This window comes from Nannizzia gypsea, genomic scaffold (genome assembly GCF_000150975.2).
Source record: "Nannizzia gypsea CBS 118893 supercont1.6 genomic scaffold, whole genome shotgun sequence".
NCBI classification, from domain to species: Eukaryota; Fungi; Ascomycota; class Eurotiomycetes; order Onygenales; family Arthrodermataceae; genus Nannizzia; species Nannizzia gypsea.
The window spans coordinates 976427-994103 of record NW_003345196.1 but is presented as its reverse complement, the minus strand read 5'-3'; the positions used below and the strand labels follow the sequence as shown (position 1 = coordinate 994103).

General features: G+C 48.1%; 7 protein-coding genes across 7 annotated transcripts; 2 read left to right on the top strand and 5 right to left on the bottom strand.

Annotated features, from left to right (window-relative positions):
* Positions 1-179: 179 nt before the first annotated feature.
* Positions 180-2777, top strand: MGYG_06975 (sex-determining protein fem-1; the record flags this gene model as incomplete). Its single annotated transcript, XM_003170933.1, has 2 exons — positions 180-321; positions 388-2777. The coding sequence occupies 2 exons, from the start codon at positions 180-182 to the stop codon at positions 2775-2777; spliced, it is 2532 nt and encodes an 843-aa protein (XP_003170981.1).
* A 702-nt stretch (positions 2778-3479) lies between these two features.
* On the bottom strand, positions 3480-5110 carry MGYG_06974 (xaa-Pro aminopeptidase; the record flags this gene model as incomplete). The annotated part of the gene is made up of 3 exons (XM_003170932.1): positions 3480-4604; positions 4670-4950; positions 5053-5110. 3 exons carry the CDS (start codon positions 5108-5110, stop codon positions 3480-3482), a joined length of 1464 nt encoding a protein of 487 aa, XP_003170980.1.
* Positions 5111-5629: 519 nt separating this feature from the next.
* Positions 5630-6636, bottom strand: MGYG_06973 (hypothetical protein; the record flags this gene model as incomplete). Its single annotated transcript, XM_003170931.1, has 3 exons — positions 5630-6227; positions 6290-6518; positions 6621-6636. 3 exons carry the CDS (start codon positions 6634-6636, stop codon positions 5630-5632), a joined length of 843 nt encoding a protein of 280 aa, XP_003170979.1.
* A 979-nt stretch (positions 6637-7615) lies between these two features.
* MGYG_06972 (translocation protein sec63) lies at positions 7616-10067 on the top strand (the record flags this gene model as incomplete). Its single annotated transcript, XM_003170930.1, has 6 exons — positions 7616-7645; positions 7718-7802; positions 7882-8108; positions 8183-8834; positions 8901-9839; positions 9907-10067. The coding sequence occupies 6 exons, from the start codon at positions 7616-7618 to the stop codon at positions 10065-10067; spliced, it is 2094 nt and encodes a 697-aa protein (XP_003170978.1).
* Positions 10068-10752: 685 nt separating this feature from the next.
* On the bottom strand, positions 10753-12728 carry MGYG_06971 (amidase; the record flags this gene model as incomplete). Its single annotated transcript, XM_003170929.1, has 3 exons — positions 10753-11837; positions 11909-12492; positions 12601-12728. The coding sequence occupies 3 exons, from the start codon at positions 12726-12728 to the stop codon at positions 10753-10755; spliced, it is 1797 nt and encodes a 598-aa protein (XP_003170977.1).
* A 408-nt stretch (positions 12729-13136) lies between these two features.
* MGYG_06970 (GPI-anchored wall transfer protein 1) lies at positions 13137-14684 on the bottom strand (the record flags this gene model as incomplete). The annotated part of the gene is made up of 2 exons (XM_003170928.1): positions 13137-14516; positions 14589-14684. The coding sequence occupies 2 exons, from the start codon at positions 14682-14684 to the stop codon at positions 13137-13139; spliced, it is 1476 nt and encodes a 491-aa protein (XP_003170976.1).
* Positions 14685-15418: 734 nt separating this feature from the next.
* On the bottom strand, positions 15419-16144 carry MGYG_06969 (hypothetical protein; the record flags this gene model as incomplete). The annotated part of the gene is made up of 1 exon (XM_003170927.1): positions 15419-16144. One exon carries the CDS (start codon positions 16142-16144, stop codon positions 15419-15421), a length of 726 nt encoding a protein of 241 aa, XP_003170975.1.
* Positions 16145-17677: the final 1533 nt, after the last annotated feature.

The window sequence follows — 17677 nt, the reverse complement described above, 5'->3', positions numbered from 1 at the left end:
CTGAGGCGGAGGCTAGATATATTCTTAATTACACTCCCCTTTTCGTTTTCTTGCTTTTGACATCTTCGATAGGCATATTTCCTTAAGAGGAGACCCCGGGACTGACTTTGCGATAAATCTCTCATTCAGAATTCTGATTAACCCCAATTCCGTCTTTGGCGCTTCGAAAGTAGGACGCGATGGACGGGTCTACGCCATCCAGTCAATCCCTACTTTTCCAACAACTTGCTGATAATGGCCGTCAATTCAACACCACTGGGGGCATCCAGAACAACAATACAGGCAGTGGCCACCAATTTATCGCTGAAACTATCAATATCGGTAAGAGTGAGCGTTCCTATCGCTAAAAGGTATGCGCGTTCCTAACCACGTAGTAAATATTTGAAGGTACTAAGCCCTCGTCGGCCCTACTGCACTCTCTGTCCTTCAAGGAGATGGGCACTCGGTTTAAAGATATTAAATCTGCCGCTAAGGGGACATGCGAGTGGCTGCTTCGACACGACGAGTACAAGGCTTGGGCCACTCGCGATCGGAGTTTGCTCTGGATCCAGGGGAAGCCCGGCTCTGGAAAATCGACCCTGCTACATTACGCTTTGAAGAATGTTAATACGACCGCGGCTAAAAAGGACAATACCATCTTTCTTTCGTTTTTCTTCCATAGCCGTGGAGGAGAGTTACAGAAATCACTGCTAGGCTTCTTCCAGTCACTACTCCACCAGCTACTCCAGCATCTTCCTGAGGCACCGGCAGATCTTCAAACCGACTTCGACGAAAAATGCAAGAACTACGGTGAACCAGGCCAACAGTGGAAGTGGCACTTGACTGAGCTTCGTGGCTATTTTAGGTCTTCACTTAAGGAGGCGTTGAAAAGCCGTTCAATCTGGTTATTCGTTGATGCGTTGGATGAGTGTGGCAAAGACGGCGCGAATAAATTGGTAAAGGATTTCAAGTCCTGGCTCCAAGGCACTGATGAAGACAGCGACCATCCCTCCTCTCATTTCCAATTTCGTGTCTGCTTCTCTTGCCGTCACTACCCTATCCAAGTCCTCGATTATGGGTCAATAATCTGTGTTGAGGAAGAAAACACAAAGGATATTTCGACCTACGTGCACACGGAGCTTTCTTGGATCCCGGACGACATTCGAGAAATAATCATCAGTCACGCCTCTGGAGTTTTCATGTGGGTACGGCTCATAGGGGAGGAAATTGATAGTTCATTGGGACGAGGAGAGGACTGGGAAATGATCAGAAAAAATATCATGTCTGCCCCCGAAAAGCTGAGCGACTTATACGCCAGGCTTGTCCAGAGGATGAAAGGGAAGAAGACGAAGTCAGACTCACTCAAACTGATCCAATGGATTTGCTTTGCCATGAGGCCCCTGTCGCTGAGTGAGTTGCGATGGGCTGTGATCGTAGATCCCGAAGTTGACAGCCCACGGCAGTCGTTAGAAGCATACCAGAGCGCGGACAATTACATATCTGATGAAAAAATGATGGAGAAGAAGGTCAAATCACTCGGCTGCGGCATTGTCGAGGTCATGCAGCCATCGCAGCGTGTACAGTTCATCCATCAGTCAGTCAAGGATTATTTCCTCAACGGGGGCTTATCAACTCTAGAGGACGAGGCATCGACTCAAAAGGGCAACAGGCGTGATGTGGAGGGACGCGCACACTATCAGCTGTCCAGAATCTGTATACGTTACTTCTTCATGGAGGAGATAAGGATGGAGGTAGCTCAGACAGAAGCAGACGATGACAATATCCTCTACTCCAAGTATCCCCTGTTACAGTATGCTGTGAACTCATGGGTATCGCATGTCAATCAAAGCGAAACGCAGGACATTTCTCAAAGGGATCTTTTGGAATACTTTGAGTGGCCGTCAAATAAGCTCGTAAATATATGGTGGCAGGCTTATTGCGCTTATAACCCACACGAATGGACGAGTTCAATTAGCCTGGTCCATATACTTGCACAATTCAATATAATAGGACCACTCCGGAAAATCCTACAACACACAAAGAAGTATATTAATATAAGGGACGACTATAATCAAACACCACTCTTACTTGCTGCTGAGCATGGACATGAGGCCGTTGTAAAGCTACTTCTTACAGCAGGCAAGAATGATACCACTGCAGATAATCATATCCGCCAAAGCCTGTTTACGTGGGCTAGATCCAAATATCCTTTTGGTTCGGAGGTGGTTGATGTTGATGCAACAGATAATTTTAGCAGAACACCACTCATATGCGCTGCTGAGAGTGGGCATGTGGCTGTTGTTAAGCTACTTCTTGCGACAGGCAGAGTTAATATTAATAAAACGGGTTATAATAGCCAAACGCCACTCTTATGCGCTGCTAAGTGTGAGCATGTGGCTGTTGTTAAGCTACTTCTCGAAACAGGCAAGGCTAATATTAATACAAAGGATGAATATGGCCAAACACCACTCTCATACGCTGCTATGTATGGGCATATAGCTATTACTAAGCTACTTCTTGAGACAGGCAGGGTTGATATTAATACAAAGGATGATAATGGCAAGACGCCACTCTCACACGCTGCTATGTATGGGCATAATGCTATTATTAAGCTGCTCCTTAAAACAGGCAGGGTTGATATTAATACAAAGGATGATAATGGCGACACCCCATTCACATGGGCTATCAGGAATGGGAATGAGGCTGTTGTTAACCGGCTTCTCGACACAGGCAAGTTAGACACGCATAGAGAGTCGCCGTGGGTACGGAAACAGTTGGTGTCTATGGGATACTACTAAACATCATTAGATGTGGGACTATCAAGGCTAGTGTGGCTCGCGAGGCAAACGCGCTAGGTCTTGAGTATCTATCCACGAGCTCGTAGGAGAAGGGTTGCGAGATGGACGACTGGGTTTTATTCTTTGGAGTAACGGGTGGATAGTTTTTGAGTGTTTTTTTCCTCCCTCTGCTCTGGAATTCTTTCTGGATCATGTATAACGTTGTTTTATAAATACCTACGCATATTTTACCGGCTGCTCCAATATCTTAGAATCATCACTTCGGGATTCATGTGTTCTAGGAAAAAACAGGTTAGCCAGGTACAAAATCTAGCTTCGGAGGGGAGCTAGTAGCTGCTACAGCCAATGTAGGCAACTTCATGGTTGATACTAGACGGAACAATTTTAAGGGTTAAATGGAATTCCGCATGAAACGTAGAAGGGAAACACCAGCCGTCAGTAATATCAAGTTATTCTAGGCATTGTGAAAGAGTTCCAAGGCTGTTGTGTTTCTGTTGCTTGAAGGCGAGGTCAAGGCCACACCAAAGTATTCACGGATTTTTATCGTTATTTACAGGCAGCAAGACGAGATGTAAAGTTGTTTCTATATTTACTAGTGTCATTCTGATATCCGAAAATCCGGTCTATGTAGGTATATTTAAGAGTTACGCTGTTGAAGCCTCTAGTCACCGCTTAAACATATACTTTATATGGCAAACTTACCTACCTACCATAAATCAAATCAAGCATCTCCCTCCCCTTAGGTGCATCGGTGAGATTTCTGTTCCCATTCTTTGTGACAAGCACATCATCTTCGATACGCACGCCTCCAACATCCACGTACCGCTCCACTACATCGAAGTTGACAAACCTACCCTTCGAGTCCGGCTTGTCCCTCTCCTCCCGCGCCTGGTTAATGGCCAGTCGGTTAAAGTATAGCCCCGGTTCCACGGTGATGACCATTCCGGATGCTAGCGGCGGGGCCGAAAGCGTGCATGGAGGTCGATGTTCAGTGACGCTCATCAGGCCATTCTGGCATGCTATAGCAAGGTCCAGAGGTATGGTGCCGCTATCCGGTGAGACATCGTGCACCTCCAAGCCGAGATGGTGGCCTAGACCGTGTGGGAAGAATAGAGCCGTCGCTTCTGCCTTGATGAGATCGGCCTTAGTTGAGCCCCGTGGGATACGCAATATGCCTAGCTTGAGTAACTCCTCCAGCGCGACGGCGTGAGCATGCTGGTGAATCGAAAAGAAAAGAGCTCCTTCCTTCACTCGGCTAATACATTCTTCTTGCATGCGCTGCACGATGGTGTAGATTTGTTCGGCCTCGCGACTAGGCCAGTCTCCTCCGCCGCGTACACTCGACGGGATAGGAAATGATCTCGTCACATCGCTTGCATAGCAACTCCATTCGGCGCCAGCATCAAGCACAACCATCTGTCGGCCGGCCAGCGGCTCGTTGTTGCGGGTGTAATGCAGCGTGGCACCGTTGGAACCCGAGCCTGCGATTGTCTCGTAGGCCGTTCCCTTCGAGCGTAAGGAAAGGCAGACATCAATAAAAAGACCGGCGATCTGCGCCTCGTTCTTGAAATGGCGCAGATTAGCCAGGATACTACGATGTGCGGCTCCGGAGACACGATTCGCTCGCTGGATCAGTTGGACTTCGTGCTCGTCTTTGATCACACGGCACGCATCCATCGCGTGTTTCAGCGACTTTGACTCATATAAATACGCCACCGTCAACGGAGTAACTGGTCGCTGGTCCGGGTGTAGTATATATATGGGCGACGATGGGTTCCCTTGAGACCACCGCTGAACATCACCTTCTAGCGAGGAGTAATATTCCACCTGGTCAACGTCATATCTGCCCCAAGTCAATATTGCCGTCGGGTTTTAGAAAGAGCGTGATATACATGCCTTTGGCTTGCCTCATCTTTACCCAGCGTGGGTCCTGTCCAGATAGTCCGCTTGAAGTCGAAGTCCGGCACGTACAGCGTCAGTTTATCCTCGGCAATGTCATATGTAACATGGCAGTCAGGCTCTACGACTCCAGTCACATAGAAAAAGTAGCGGCGCTGCTTAAACGGCCTCGCCTGATCTGAGTCTTCAGACAGCACAGTCTGCTGGCCTGGTAGGTAGATGAGGCCCTGGTGCTTTGGTAAGTAGGCGGCTACTCTGCGGGCGTGCTGCTTGCCTGGATTCCAAATCATCGTACAGGTTAGCCACAGTAGTTAACAAATGGGTATGGAACTCGGCGAGGCGATCCAGCTAACTAACTAGTTAATGAGCTACTTACCGGGATATTTGTTTATGCTGGTCCCCCCGACTGAGAGGATGATCGAGTAGGATGCCATCTTGCGATCTATCCTTTGCCGGTTCCTGTGACGATGGAGATTGCGGAGGTTGAACTAAGCTCGTCACTAGCCTCACGCACTAGCTTAGTTAACCCTAACTCTAACTTGCAAGTCAGTTAGCTCAGGCTTATTAACTGGGGCTCGATGGAGACAATAAGCAATGCAGAAGATGAAGAATCTCTTCACTCCTAGTAACTACGATACTCTGGTCATTTTAGGGGCTCCTTACCGAATACCTAGCATTCACGTTAACCAATAATTAACTACTTGGCAACTTATTATAGTCGGATTACCTATCTGAATTAAGTAACTAGCACATCCGTTGGTATTTAGTTGCTTTCCTGTGGTTGACTCTAGTCTCATTCCTTTCCACCACCATCCTCAAAAATTTACTCGTACTATCAAGAGTTTCCATCACTAGCCGGCTTCCAGGCGGCCGCTGCGTGCCTTTCAGCTGCAAGATGGCGCCTAGCTCGCTCCAATTCATACCTTAAAAGATCCCAGTTCAGTACCAACTCCTTATTGTAGAGCACTCGCCATTTTGGGGGTCCATGGGATTGGCTCGTCCGTGGAAGTGCCCTTGCCGAATACCTGCACAGCGGCGGTAAACTCGCCCGTCCATCGAACACCATATAAAAACACAGGGCTGTACGGCTCCCGTCCCTCGCAGTACTGGCGAATTAGCAGCCCGGGATTCCCTGGGTGGGAGTTTTGTTCAGAATAATAGATCTCCTTATTTGCTTTGATTCGGAGCGGGTTTTTATAATTAGGAGTCTCTTTGATGTCTACCAGTATAGCGACTTTAACTGTGGTCTTTTTAATAAGGTCTTTGATCTTCATCTCTAGATCTGCACTAGGTTGGGAGAACCCAACCTCAACAGCAAGGACAGGATCAACACCAGAATCATTAGAGTCTCTGACCATCTGGAGGTCTGAGTTAGAAATTTCGTCGGATATATTGGTATCGCCGTAAAACGAAAACTCCGCTGGAAGTGCGAGATTCTGCAGCTGGTTGGAAATGGAATTGATTAAACATTCGTGTACAGAGACTAGACTGTGTCTGATAATAGTGCTGTGGAATGCTTCGTTAAATTGCACAATCGCAGTTCGACTTCTTCTGTTTCTCAAGTCACAACATAAGCATGCAAGCTATTACTAGTGGGGTAGAAATAAGCGTACTTGTCTGCTGAGGCCTTGAACGCCTTAAAGATGTCATGAAACTCTTTCCTAGTGGTTCTTAAAGATATTTCTTCACCCGAAAAGTGAGCGGGGAATATTCCATTAAATATTTGTTCTCGTTGCACTGGAGCGGGAAGCTCATCGTCTACTGAGATTTCTGAGCCTTGGGTAGTATAAGGAGTATAAAGCCGGGGAATCTTCGAGTATGCGGTAAACACCCAGCCCTGGCCTACCCATGGAAGATTCTAGAGAGTATTGATATTTGCAGCTCTCGCATAAAACAATAAAACCGACGTATATGTCAGGCGACCAGCCCTACAAATGGACTGACAAAGCAATGGAAGCATTATTAAATTAGTTGCAGCCCAAAATTATGGGTAAAATTGGAACTCAAAAAAGGAGGAGCTGCAGTTAGCGTTTCTGATACTGAGAATGAGGATAGTAAAGGTAATGACAGCGATGGAAATAATGAGAAAGGTTGAAGGAGTTCAAGGTGATTTATGTGGTCAAAATACGGGAGTTCTAACTCGTTAGATAATGACCGGGGGAAGATAAAAAGAAGATAAGGGAAAAATAAAGGTTATGTAGTTATACATATATGGGTAATGCCTCTATATGGACGCAGTGAAGATGGGTACCAAGAAGCGGTATCCCCAATTCACTTGGGAACTGTAGGCCACCAGAGATAAGTAATATTAACTAGCTGTTGGTTATTATTACTATTTTCAAAGGTAATATGTATTACCACAAAGGAGATTATTCCATTTCTTACCTTATCGAGAGCGTACGAAGCCCATTGACAGCCAAATTCCCGTCCGATGTACGGAGTACTTTTGACATCAAAATACTTTAACTTTGGCTATGTCGTCATCCGCTTTTGCGCTAACTTTTCTCGGAATCATTAGGGCATAGGGTTGCTTACTTTATCCGGATAAACTATCCAAAGGTGGCTAGACTCTAATTTCTGGGCCATTCCACATATCAGGACTAGTGCGGTAGCTTAAATCCACGTTTAGACCATGACGCTAGTCTCGATCAGGCGGACTATCAAAAGAGGCCACGGATGTGACATCGAGATCGCAGAAGATCAAAGCCGGAGAAGACGACGAAGAGAACCACCAGTTAATAGGTTGATGCCAGGCAGGCATTTCAATATTTTCACCTAGGGTATTCAATAACGACCTCTTGTTGATTCAAAAGCTTTGTTCGCCTGTGAGAATCGGAGGTGGGAGATATATATAAGGGACCACACCACCCCTATGAGCCCTTGTGCTCACCCAGAGACACACACCCGACCTTTTCTGGATAACTGGAACATTCGCAGCCATGTCGACAGACTATAACTACGACGAGCAGGTCGGTATCGCCCAATGCAACGCGTATATCTTGTGGTGCCCGTGGCTGATTTCGCCTGTTTGACATATTTAGGGCCAGTTCTTCCCTTTCTTCATACTCACACTGACCGGCCTCGTTACCCTCCCTCTCACATATACCCTTCTCAGGCCCGTCAAAGGTTTGTTAACTTTAGTCTCGAGTTGATTGTCTGCCGTGTGCCCTGCAGCTTGCTGATATCGCCTCCCCCCGCGTTGTAGGACTCGAAAACTCCGCTCCTCGAATCAAATCCGACTTCAAACCGCAACATGACGATATCATACAGAGCCAGAAGCAGAAACTTCTGCGAAAGGAGCGCCGTATTAAGAGGATCATTACTGTGATTATTGGCTATGCAGTTATGGCTTGGATGGTTTACCTGATCGCAGTCACCGCAAGATCTGCGCCCAAGATCTGGGACCCTTACGAAATCCTCGGAATTTCCAGAGTGAGATGACAAATTCTTATTCTTTGTGTACTTGTGACTGTCTACCCATGATCTATGACTGACCACTGATTTAGAGTGCGGATGAGAGAGCTATCAGCAAACACTATAAACGGCTCTCAGTTAAATTCCACCCAGACAAGATCAGACCTGACCCTACCAAAAATGAAACCGTTGAGATGCTCAATGAACGCTTCGTCGAACTTACAAAGGCGTACAAAACTCTTACAGATGAGGAAATTAGAAACAACTACATCCAATTCGGTCACCCCGATGGAAAACAGAGCTTTAGTATCGGTATCGCCCTTCCCAAGATTATCGTTACCGAAGGCAACGGAAAGTTTGTCCTTTTGCTCTACGGAATCCTCTTTGGTGTGCTCCTTCCGTATACCGTTGGAAGGTGGTGGTACGGTAACCAGCGCTATACCAAGGACAATGTTCTTGTGGCCAGCGCGGGAAGTCTGTTCCGAGCGTACAAACCGGGCCTGACTGGAGGAGATATGATTGGCACCATGAGTGTGGGAGATGAATATATGGAGCTGCTTAAGGGCGATCATACGAATTCAGGGTTAGCCAAGCTCGAGAAGAAGATTCTCGACTCGGTGGATATGGCACCCGGGGATAAGCTGGCTCTAAGCAACATGGATGATGAGACGAGAAGAAAAGCTCTCGCACTGCTATGGGCTTATCTTGGGAGGGTGGACCTTGAGGATAGCACCCTTAACAACGGTAGGTTGAGAACCATCTTCTCCCAATGCTTCTGCCGGACATATCTAATTGCATAAAACTCTATAGAAAAGTTTCAAGTTGCACCTCCTGCCGTTACCCTCAACAATGCGTTCACTACCATCGCCCTAGCATTCGGAAACTTACAACCTATCATGGCATCTTTATATACGTCCCAGAACCTCATCCAAGCTGTTGCACCAGACTCCTCCCCTCTCCTACAGCTTCCGTACTTTACCCCTAACGTCGTCCGATCCGTGGAAGGCGAGCACTCTAAAACTCACATGACCATTCAGCAGTTCATGAAGTTACCGGAAGTCAAGCGACGAAGCATGACCATTGGAAATGGCCTCTTGACTGACTCACAGTACCAAACTGCAGTCTCGGTAGCACGGGGAATACCTGCCTTGCAACTGTGCAAGGCTGTCCTCAGAGTGCAAGGCGAAAAAGTCATAACTCCAAGCAGCTTGGTACAACTTGTGGTAAAAGCCCGCTTCGTCCCACCTGGCTGCGAGTACGTTCCACCAGTCAAGGAGTCGGATCTTGTGATTGAAGACATCGATGAGGACGCCATAGCAGACGCCCAGACAGGAAATGCTAGAGTTGACCCCAAGGAAAAGGAGAAGAAAACTCAAAGCGAGAAGGAAGATGAGCCAGAGATTCAACCCCCACTCGCTCACGCCCCTTATTTCGCCCGCGACCACTCACCTCGATGGCACATTTTCCTCGCGGATGCCAAGCAGGACCGTATGGCCGTTCCTCCTTTCACATTCACCAAATTCGACAAGCCTATCTTTGATGATGAGGGTAAACCGACTTTCAACGTACAGACGATGAAGATGCAGTTCCAAGCTCCTCCACAGGTTGGAAGCTTCCCATTTGTTCTCAACATCGTTTGCGACAGTTACATCGGATTTGATCAAGAGCAGGAAATTACTCTTGAAGTTGCTGATTTGGAGAAGGCCACTGCCGTGGCTGAGGAAGACGACATTAGTGAACCGGACGAAGGTATGCATTGAACCGACTAGCAATCTTCTGCTCACTTTATTATGTATATCTACTAACAGCCTACCAGATTCCATTGCCGGACAAATGCAAGCCTTGAAAACTGGTCAAGCACCACCCAGGAAAAAGCGTGCTGCTGACTCCAGCGAAGATGATGAGAGTGACACTGATGGTGACGCTGCAGACGATACAAGCGAAACTGACACCGACACCGACACCGACGGGGAATAAACCCTCATGCCTTGACCCTTTAGCCGACAAGCTACAGTGCCGCCACATTCCATTTCTTCCATTTTCTAAGGCCATGTTTTATTCTAAAGTTTATATTTTCTTCATTACCTTCATTTCTATTTTATTTCTGCAAAATTCAGATTCAGACGATTAAAACTCAGTCATGGTTTATTCACGTTAGCCAATTGATATGGTTCTCATATATTTCATTTCTATCAACTATTCTTTTCTGTTTTCTAATACCCTCTTCTCTTTTGACATGTGAATGCTAGAATAAACGGAGTGATGGTACAGCTTGTATCCACCGTCTTGCTTTCTGGATGCTCTTTGACCGGTATGTACTATCCCATTACCTATATTAGCCTTTTGTTTGACTCGGGCATGAAATGGAGTTTCATCGGCTCAAATGAAGAGATCAGTTATTTACCTTTTGGTTATGTGTTCTGGATGGTTATTTTTCCGGTTACTCATATTGAAGTGCTACCACTTAGCTGAATGAAGTTTTATATTATTGGTAGACAGTCATTAAGAATATAGAATTATCATAGAATCCCTAGAAGTAAAGGGTAGCAGCGGCAAACCCTGCAAAAAAAATGAAAGGGCGTGGGTGAAATAACATAGAAACCCGGAGGAAACAAAACACATAAGCGGGTATTATCACACGAAAACAAATAGTCCATCAATTTCAATCGGTGCTTGGATGAAGTGCTAAACTAATAGTATCAATCCACTTGCCGCCCTTCTCCTTGTTGGGGGTCTTCAATCCCTTACCACCCAGCATTCCCTCACCGTCGCGAGCCCATTCAATTAAGGCTTCCTCACTGCCCCATTCTCCCATACCCATCAGCCCAACGGGGATGGAGGTCTCATCAGCATAGCCCATTGGACATGATATGGCCGGGCATCCAGTAAAGTTGGCGAGGTACACATATTCCATAGATATCAAGGTTGAGTTGTTATCACTGATTCCGTGGGTGAGATCAGCTTCGCCCTGAGAAATCTTGGAGCCAGCTGAAGGTGTGGTGGGAGTGGCGATAATTATGCCGGGGTATTTCTGGAATAAGAATGAGAGATGGTTCATGAGTAGATGGCGCATCCTCTGGCTAGCGAAATAGTCCTGTGCAAGGCCTTGGGTTCCGCCCACAGACACCAGGATCTTTGTGGGAGCAGATAATTGGGAGATTTGTTCTTTAGTAAGACCGCTTGCAATCTCATTTAGGATTGATAGGGCATGGCACTTCCCACCTTCAGGGATATATGGAATGGTAATGTCAACGATTTCATAACCTTGTTCGTCACGGTAGTAGTCGATAGCCTTATTAAACATGGCTAGCACCTCTGGGTCAGACCGCTCAACCCAGTCTTTGTATACTCCGATAACCTTGCCTCTAGACGAAGCAGGAGATGGAATGCTCAGCAACGGGTCGGGGAACGCCGCCGACACAGGGTTGTTTGGATCCGGGGCTCCCATAATACGGTAGGCCATCGCAAGATCATCAAGATTAGACGCCATTGGGCCAAGCACTCCTACACTTGTGGCCAGTCTACATGATGGAGCAGCTGAAACTCTGCCGTGAGTCGTTTTAAGTCCGTAAATCCCGCAGTAGTTGGAGGGAATGCGGATGGAGCCACCACCATCAGCTCCAAGTGCAATAGGCACAACGCCAGCGCCGACTGCATAACCAGAGCCTCCGGAGGAGCCACCGGTGTAGTATCCTGGGTTATGAGGGTTTCTTGGTGTTCCAACAACAGGATTGTTGTTTGTAGTGTCTAAAGAAAGATGTCAGTTCACAGAAACTAGGAGGACTATCTTCATGCTTGCATCAAAATGGATGGTATACCGAGTCCAATTTCATGCATAACTGTCTTTCCAATGACAATAGCGCCGGCTTCCTCCCATTTCTTCACGCACCAGGAAGTGAAATTGGGATTGGCCGTGAAGTTGACCTTGCTTGACATGTACTTATCATATCCATCGATGTCTACTTCATCCTTGACAGCAACAGGGATACCATCCATCGGGCCCAACGGAGTGCCATTTGCCCATCTTTGCGTAGAAGCCTCCGCTGAAGCACGAATGATATCAATCTTCGACTGGCAGAAACCCGGTGAGAACTCGCCCGGAGGTGAGGTATCACGTCGGATCATGGGCAGCAACGCCTCCACAACAGCGGTAGGAGTCAGCTTCCCAGCCTGGTAGAGCTCGCGGTAATCAGCAGAGGTGTAGTAATCGCCCTTGCCATCCTGACGGCGCCTGGCGGGGACCGGTAGCTCGGGAGCCTCTGTGCCAGCGTATTGGGTCGACGGAGGGAGGACAGTAGGGTCGAATTTCGGTTCGTATGCAGTCAACTCTTTAATGTCACGGAGCGTAGAGAAGCCTGCATTGCGCCAGAGAATAGCCTGGATGAAACTCGAGGACTGGACCCTATAGTATCAAACCGTTTACGTGGTCTTGTTAGCTTCAAACTACCGGCAAACAGAGCTCATACAAGGGCATAGACCGGCGGCAACAACAGCCAGGGGGTAAACAGACAAGGTAGCAGCTATTTCCAGCACCCGGCCACGCAGGATGGGGTTGGATTCCTGAGTCGCCTTGTATGGGACTTTTGGGCCTTCAACGGGCGTGGGGAATGTCTGGTACTGGTTCTTATTGGTAGCCATCGTCAGCCAATTACCCGGTGTCACTTCTTCTAATGCAGGATCACAAAATCGACGGCGCTGGCTCTCGTAGGTTGGTCGATGGTCGTAGATGTTGTCTGTCTGTTACTTCTGTCCCGATGATATCTTCTTGAGAGAAGTTTCGCTTGTTAGTTGGTGGTGGCTATAGCTGACGAAACTATCACCACCACCAACCAACCTCGGCCTGAAATAAAGGAAAGGCAAATAAAGAAAAAGCATCCCTGAGCTTCCTCGAATTTGACGGCTCGTAACGAGAACAAAAAAAGCAAACATTTGACAAGCGCCCAAGGCGCATGCGAGGGAAAAAGAAAAGGCGCTGACGTTTCAATATATGCTGAGTATTCAAGAGCTGCTGTCCAATTATTTATTTCTCAAGTGCCTCTAATTTATTTATAGCCTGAGTTTTACATTCCAGAAATCAAGCGCCAATGCAACCGCAGTTAGGACGACTGAATATAGCATGAGAACAGCCAGGGCCAGTTCCTTTCGTGCATCGAGCGTGTTCATACTCAGGTTGACGGCCCCTGTAAGCAAGTTTGCAATGAGGAAGACGGCCAATCCGTTCTTATTAAAGGCCCTCATGACCCTGCTCGTTGCATACTCACTTTTCTCCGCCTCTTCTGTTTTATTTGACGCCTTATCCACCGACGGGAAGACGACGGTCTCTATGAGACAGTAGAGCAGCATATGGGTCATGTTGAATGCATTGACCCAGAAGACATATGGCATGTTAGCCAGTCGGCGGGAAACCGGGATTCCCGCGCCGTACCCGAAGAAGTAGGACGAGTTAAGAGTGAATAAGGCCGCCCACACTGCTGACCATGTAACCAATTGGATAAGTAGAGTCCTGCGCGGCTTGCGAGGTATTATCCGCAACCCGGCAGCCCGGCCAGACAGGAATATGGCAAGGTACCCAAGGAAGGAAAACACTCCCTCTCGGTTCTTGGACAGCAGAGACGGACCCCGCGGAGAGATCAAGATGTACTCCTTCAAGCTTGTAGATTCTAGCGCCACCTGGTATGCTCCGATAACGAGTAGCGCGAGGGCATCATACCACGGGATCAGTGCGGTCATGGCATGAAATATCTCCACAAAGGGTGGCAGGAGGCCCAGCGTAAAGAAGAAATTCCAGTGCACGCCATACTCCGTTACGTGCTCTGCATAATCCAGTCCCTTGACACTGTACAGACGAACCAGACCCAGTACCAGGAGAGGGATGGAGTGGCGAGCAGATGCAAGTAAGCCCTTTGCGAACGAGCCCCGGGAGGAGGCACTACCACCTGCCAGGATCGAACGCGCTGAAACGACTCCTCCCGAGAAGACGAACGAGCCTACTCCCAAGTCCATGAGGGAGGTCCCCCAGTTTTCCACCTTTGCGAATCGCCGGGGGAACACGGTGAAATCAACCGCCAGAATCGACAGACAGGTACTTATCATCAGACTTGCTCGGTAATGGGTGAGAAAGGGGCGCTGTGGGAGGGCATCTAACGCAGTATCAGAGCCTCCATGGGCTTGCTGTGTTGTGCTCTTTGTAGACACAGGTGGAGGTTTTGCCTTTTGCCGGACATTTTTCGGCTTGGTGCTTAGCAGCAAGAGAGCTGCGGGAGAGAGGAGCAGTATATTCAGTACTATCGGCGAGGAAGAGTAAGCCGTCACTGCGAACAGTACAGTGACGACGGCCAGAAGAAAGTCTGCTATCACAGCTGGTAGTTCATAGGGTGTAAACAACGACCGACGCGATTGAAGGACAGACCAGAGCAGAACCGCACTCTATTAGAGAACTATTAGCCAGCAGCACTATATAAAATACGAGAAGAAGCCGCAAAAGGTGTGTGTACTCACCGGGACAACAGCTGAAACTGTGTGGATATCCCATACGCTGCTGCCCGAGAGGTTCGAGACGAAGGCCTCCTTTCTCGCCTTGTAGCTCTCTGCCATGATGCGCGATGCGTCGTTCAGCAAACACCGTCAACAGGCACCTCTCGCCACGTATTTATCATCTGGCAAGCTGGGCTCCTCGTCCCTTTTAATAGCTGTCAATTTCACGAAGAGGCCAGCCTGGTCACTTTTTCTCTTGCTTCTTCGTTTCTTCGTTTCTTCTTGCGTTGAAGGCGTTGAAGTCGTTGGAAGTTGCTGACTAAGACGAAGATCGAACTGGATGTTTGTTCATTTCGTCGATATTAATTTGATGAAGCAGTAAATAAACGAGTGAATGCTTCGTATTTGACATTAAATCATGAGTTCATAAGATAGATACAAAAGAGAGTCGTAAGGAAACTGGAGCGAGTGTATAGCTGTATAGACACAGAGAAGCAGACCACCAACCAAAGTATGTAGAGAGAGAGAGAGAGAGAAGAAATAACCACCAATATCAATCAACGAGGAGCGCCATGCTAGAGTGTTGTTCGGACGAGGGTATTAAGCCGTCTTACCAGCAGACGGACTATGCAAGAGGAATCAGATCAAACGGTGCAAGAAAGAGTGCAGAAAATGTAGGAAAATAAGATGAAAAGGAGCAACGAAAGGAAATAAAGGAAAAAATATGAACGTGAGCAGCCAGATGCTGCAAACCGAGTCGCCTCGATAATATATTTATCAAAAAAGAGCAGCTCAGGTCATTGACTGTTGAGCTGTTCGTTCAGCTTTGGTTAGTTGTTGTGTTGCCTCAAAGGTCAAGAAAGTCGCCTGGATACACCGGACACAGGACGATGCTCATTCCTCCCGTCATCATCTCCCAGGATGAAACGGACCTTCTTCTTTCCATCTCTGGGGGAATTAGAGGCAAGGCTCTGCTTTGCTTCGGGCTTTGTATTCCTAGGCACTATTGTCTTGACTCTTGGAGTGATGACAACTGGGTCACCCTTGCGGCTGGGAGACATCTCTCTAAAGGGTTTCGGTTTGACGGGTGTATCCTTGAACTCGGGGACATGCACTGGCACGACCTCTCTAAACTCCTTAGACGGCTTTGTGGCGCTGGGTTTCTTCCTGGAGGGACGAATGATCTCCTCAGTAGACGAGGTGGATGTCATTGAAGGCGTTGGAGAAGGAGACCGTTTCCTGCGGAGGCTGCCTGCCGAGTTGCTGTCAATCAGGGCAAAGGAGGTAGTCTCCGGCTCACTCTGTTCAGTGTATCGTTGAAGACTGGAAGACCGACGGCGGCCTTTTCCTTCTGGGCTGCTGGAGACACGGATGCGGACTCTCGAGGACTGAGACGCCCTGACGGAGTCCCGGTGACGGTCAGTAAGAGTGACAGCGTTGTCTGGGTCACTCAAGTCGTCCTCGGAAAGCACTCCGTGGGTAGCCATATCGTCAAACAGACGCCGTGTGAATCCCTTGGGGCTGAACAGTACCCTCTTCTGGAAGCCATCGTTTGTGCTTCTGCGGCGTTCAATGAACATGGTGACGGAGCTGGGTTTGTTGGCGGGATATGGATAAAGCAGCAGAAGCTGGAGTTCGAAGAGGTGATCAATTAAGAAATAAACAAGTATCCGGGTATATAGAGTGTATGTATGAATGTATGTATGTATGTATGTTCAAGCGCAGTAGAGTTATCAAAATCAATTGCGGTGGTTGAGATCTGAATTGGAAAGACTTCCCCCGTTCAAGGGACAAACTCAGTCGACTTTATAATTATTAGAGTTAAGGAAGAAAAAGGCAGATACAGCCTCCTTCGAATGCTCGAAAGAGGATAATCTAGCAATAGAATGCAGAAAAAGCAGATGGCAGATGCACCATCTACCAGGGCAAGCGCTTGAGTTCAGCAGAGAGAAGAGCTGCCATCCTATCAATTCCAGAAAAGGAGACGAGTGTGAAATCCAGGTGGCAGCGCTCGGAGCATTCCCAGCCCCAAGAATAGGATCATAACCGCGAAACAGGATGAACCAGAACCGTGGGACGGATATCTGGCCATGAGAAACAGCAGAGGTATGATCTCGCGCCGGCCCTGGGGTTCCTCTACACCCTACACTCCCCCTTTGGCCATGGAGATGGAGGTGCGGCCAATGAGCAGGCCGGGAGCAGGCAAAGAGCAGGAGGATATAAAACACGAAGTCAAAAGAATATAGGGTGGCTATGGTAAAAATAGATCCCTGGGCGGAGCATCCGAGTGGTATCTGGCTGTCTATATTATTCTCTGTTCAAAAGGGCATTGAGAAAGTAAATAGGCGCTGGCCTGCAGGTCTCTGTCCACTGGGACTCTCCACCAGTTTCACCTTCCACGCTTCTTCATGCTGTGTATGAATTTTTTTTCCAGGCAAGGCATAAGAGGCAGACGCTATGGATAACTATGGATAACTAAGTGGTATGCCTGTATCCATGGTGACGGGCATGGCTAACGCTGGGAATAGGACTCCAATCAGAAGTGCAAGGCCGGCTGTGGCGTTGTTTGTTTATCAAAAGAAACACCTTGCCGCCAGGGGTTGGTATCTCGACTCAACCAGCCGGGAGGGACAAGCAGACAGAAGACAAGAGACAGGAGACCGAGAGGCAAAGAGAGAGAAAGCCCAGAGGCACCGCTAGCCGCCGCACATGCAAGTTCATGCAGCGAAGATATTTTATGCGACCTGAAACCGTGGCGAGTCCGCTAGGTTAACTAAATAAGGGCCGCCAGGGGTTGCGGCACATTCGCAGCAGCAGGCAACGCCTGGCAGTGCGCACCCAGCAGCGGCTGAAAGAGCGAGAGCGAGAGCACCTTGAGGAATCTAGCTAGGTGATTATGCAGCCAGTTCCCGTTCCCTGGCGAGTTAACTAATTAATTAGTCGAAGTCGTCTATACATACATACATATACTCCGTATGTGATTGTACATGCATGGCCAGGGTGTATGTACAGTCCCTCTAGGGCTCGCATTGCTCCCTCCCAGGGCGTCCCTCAGCCACTCGATTCTTCAAACTGCCTTAGAGCGTCTCCATCCGATCACCGCTGGTGCTGCT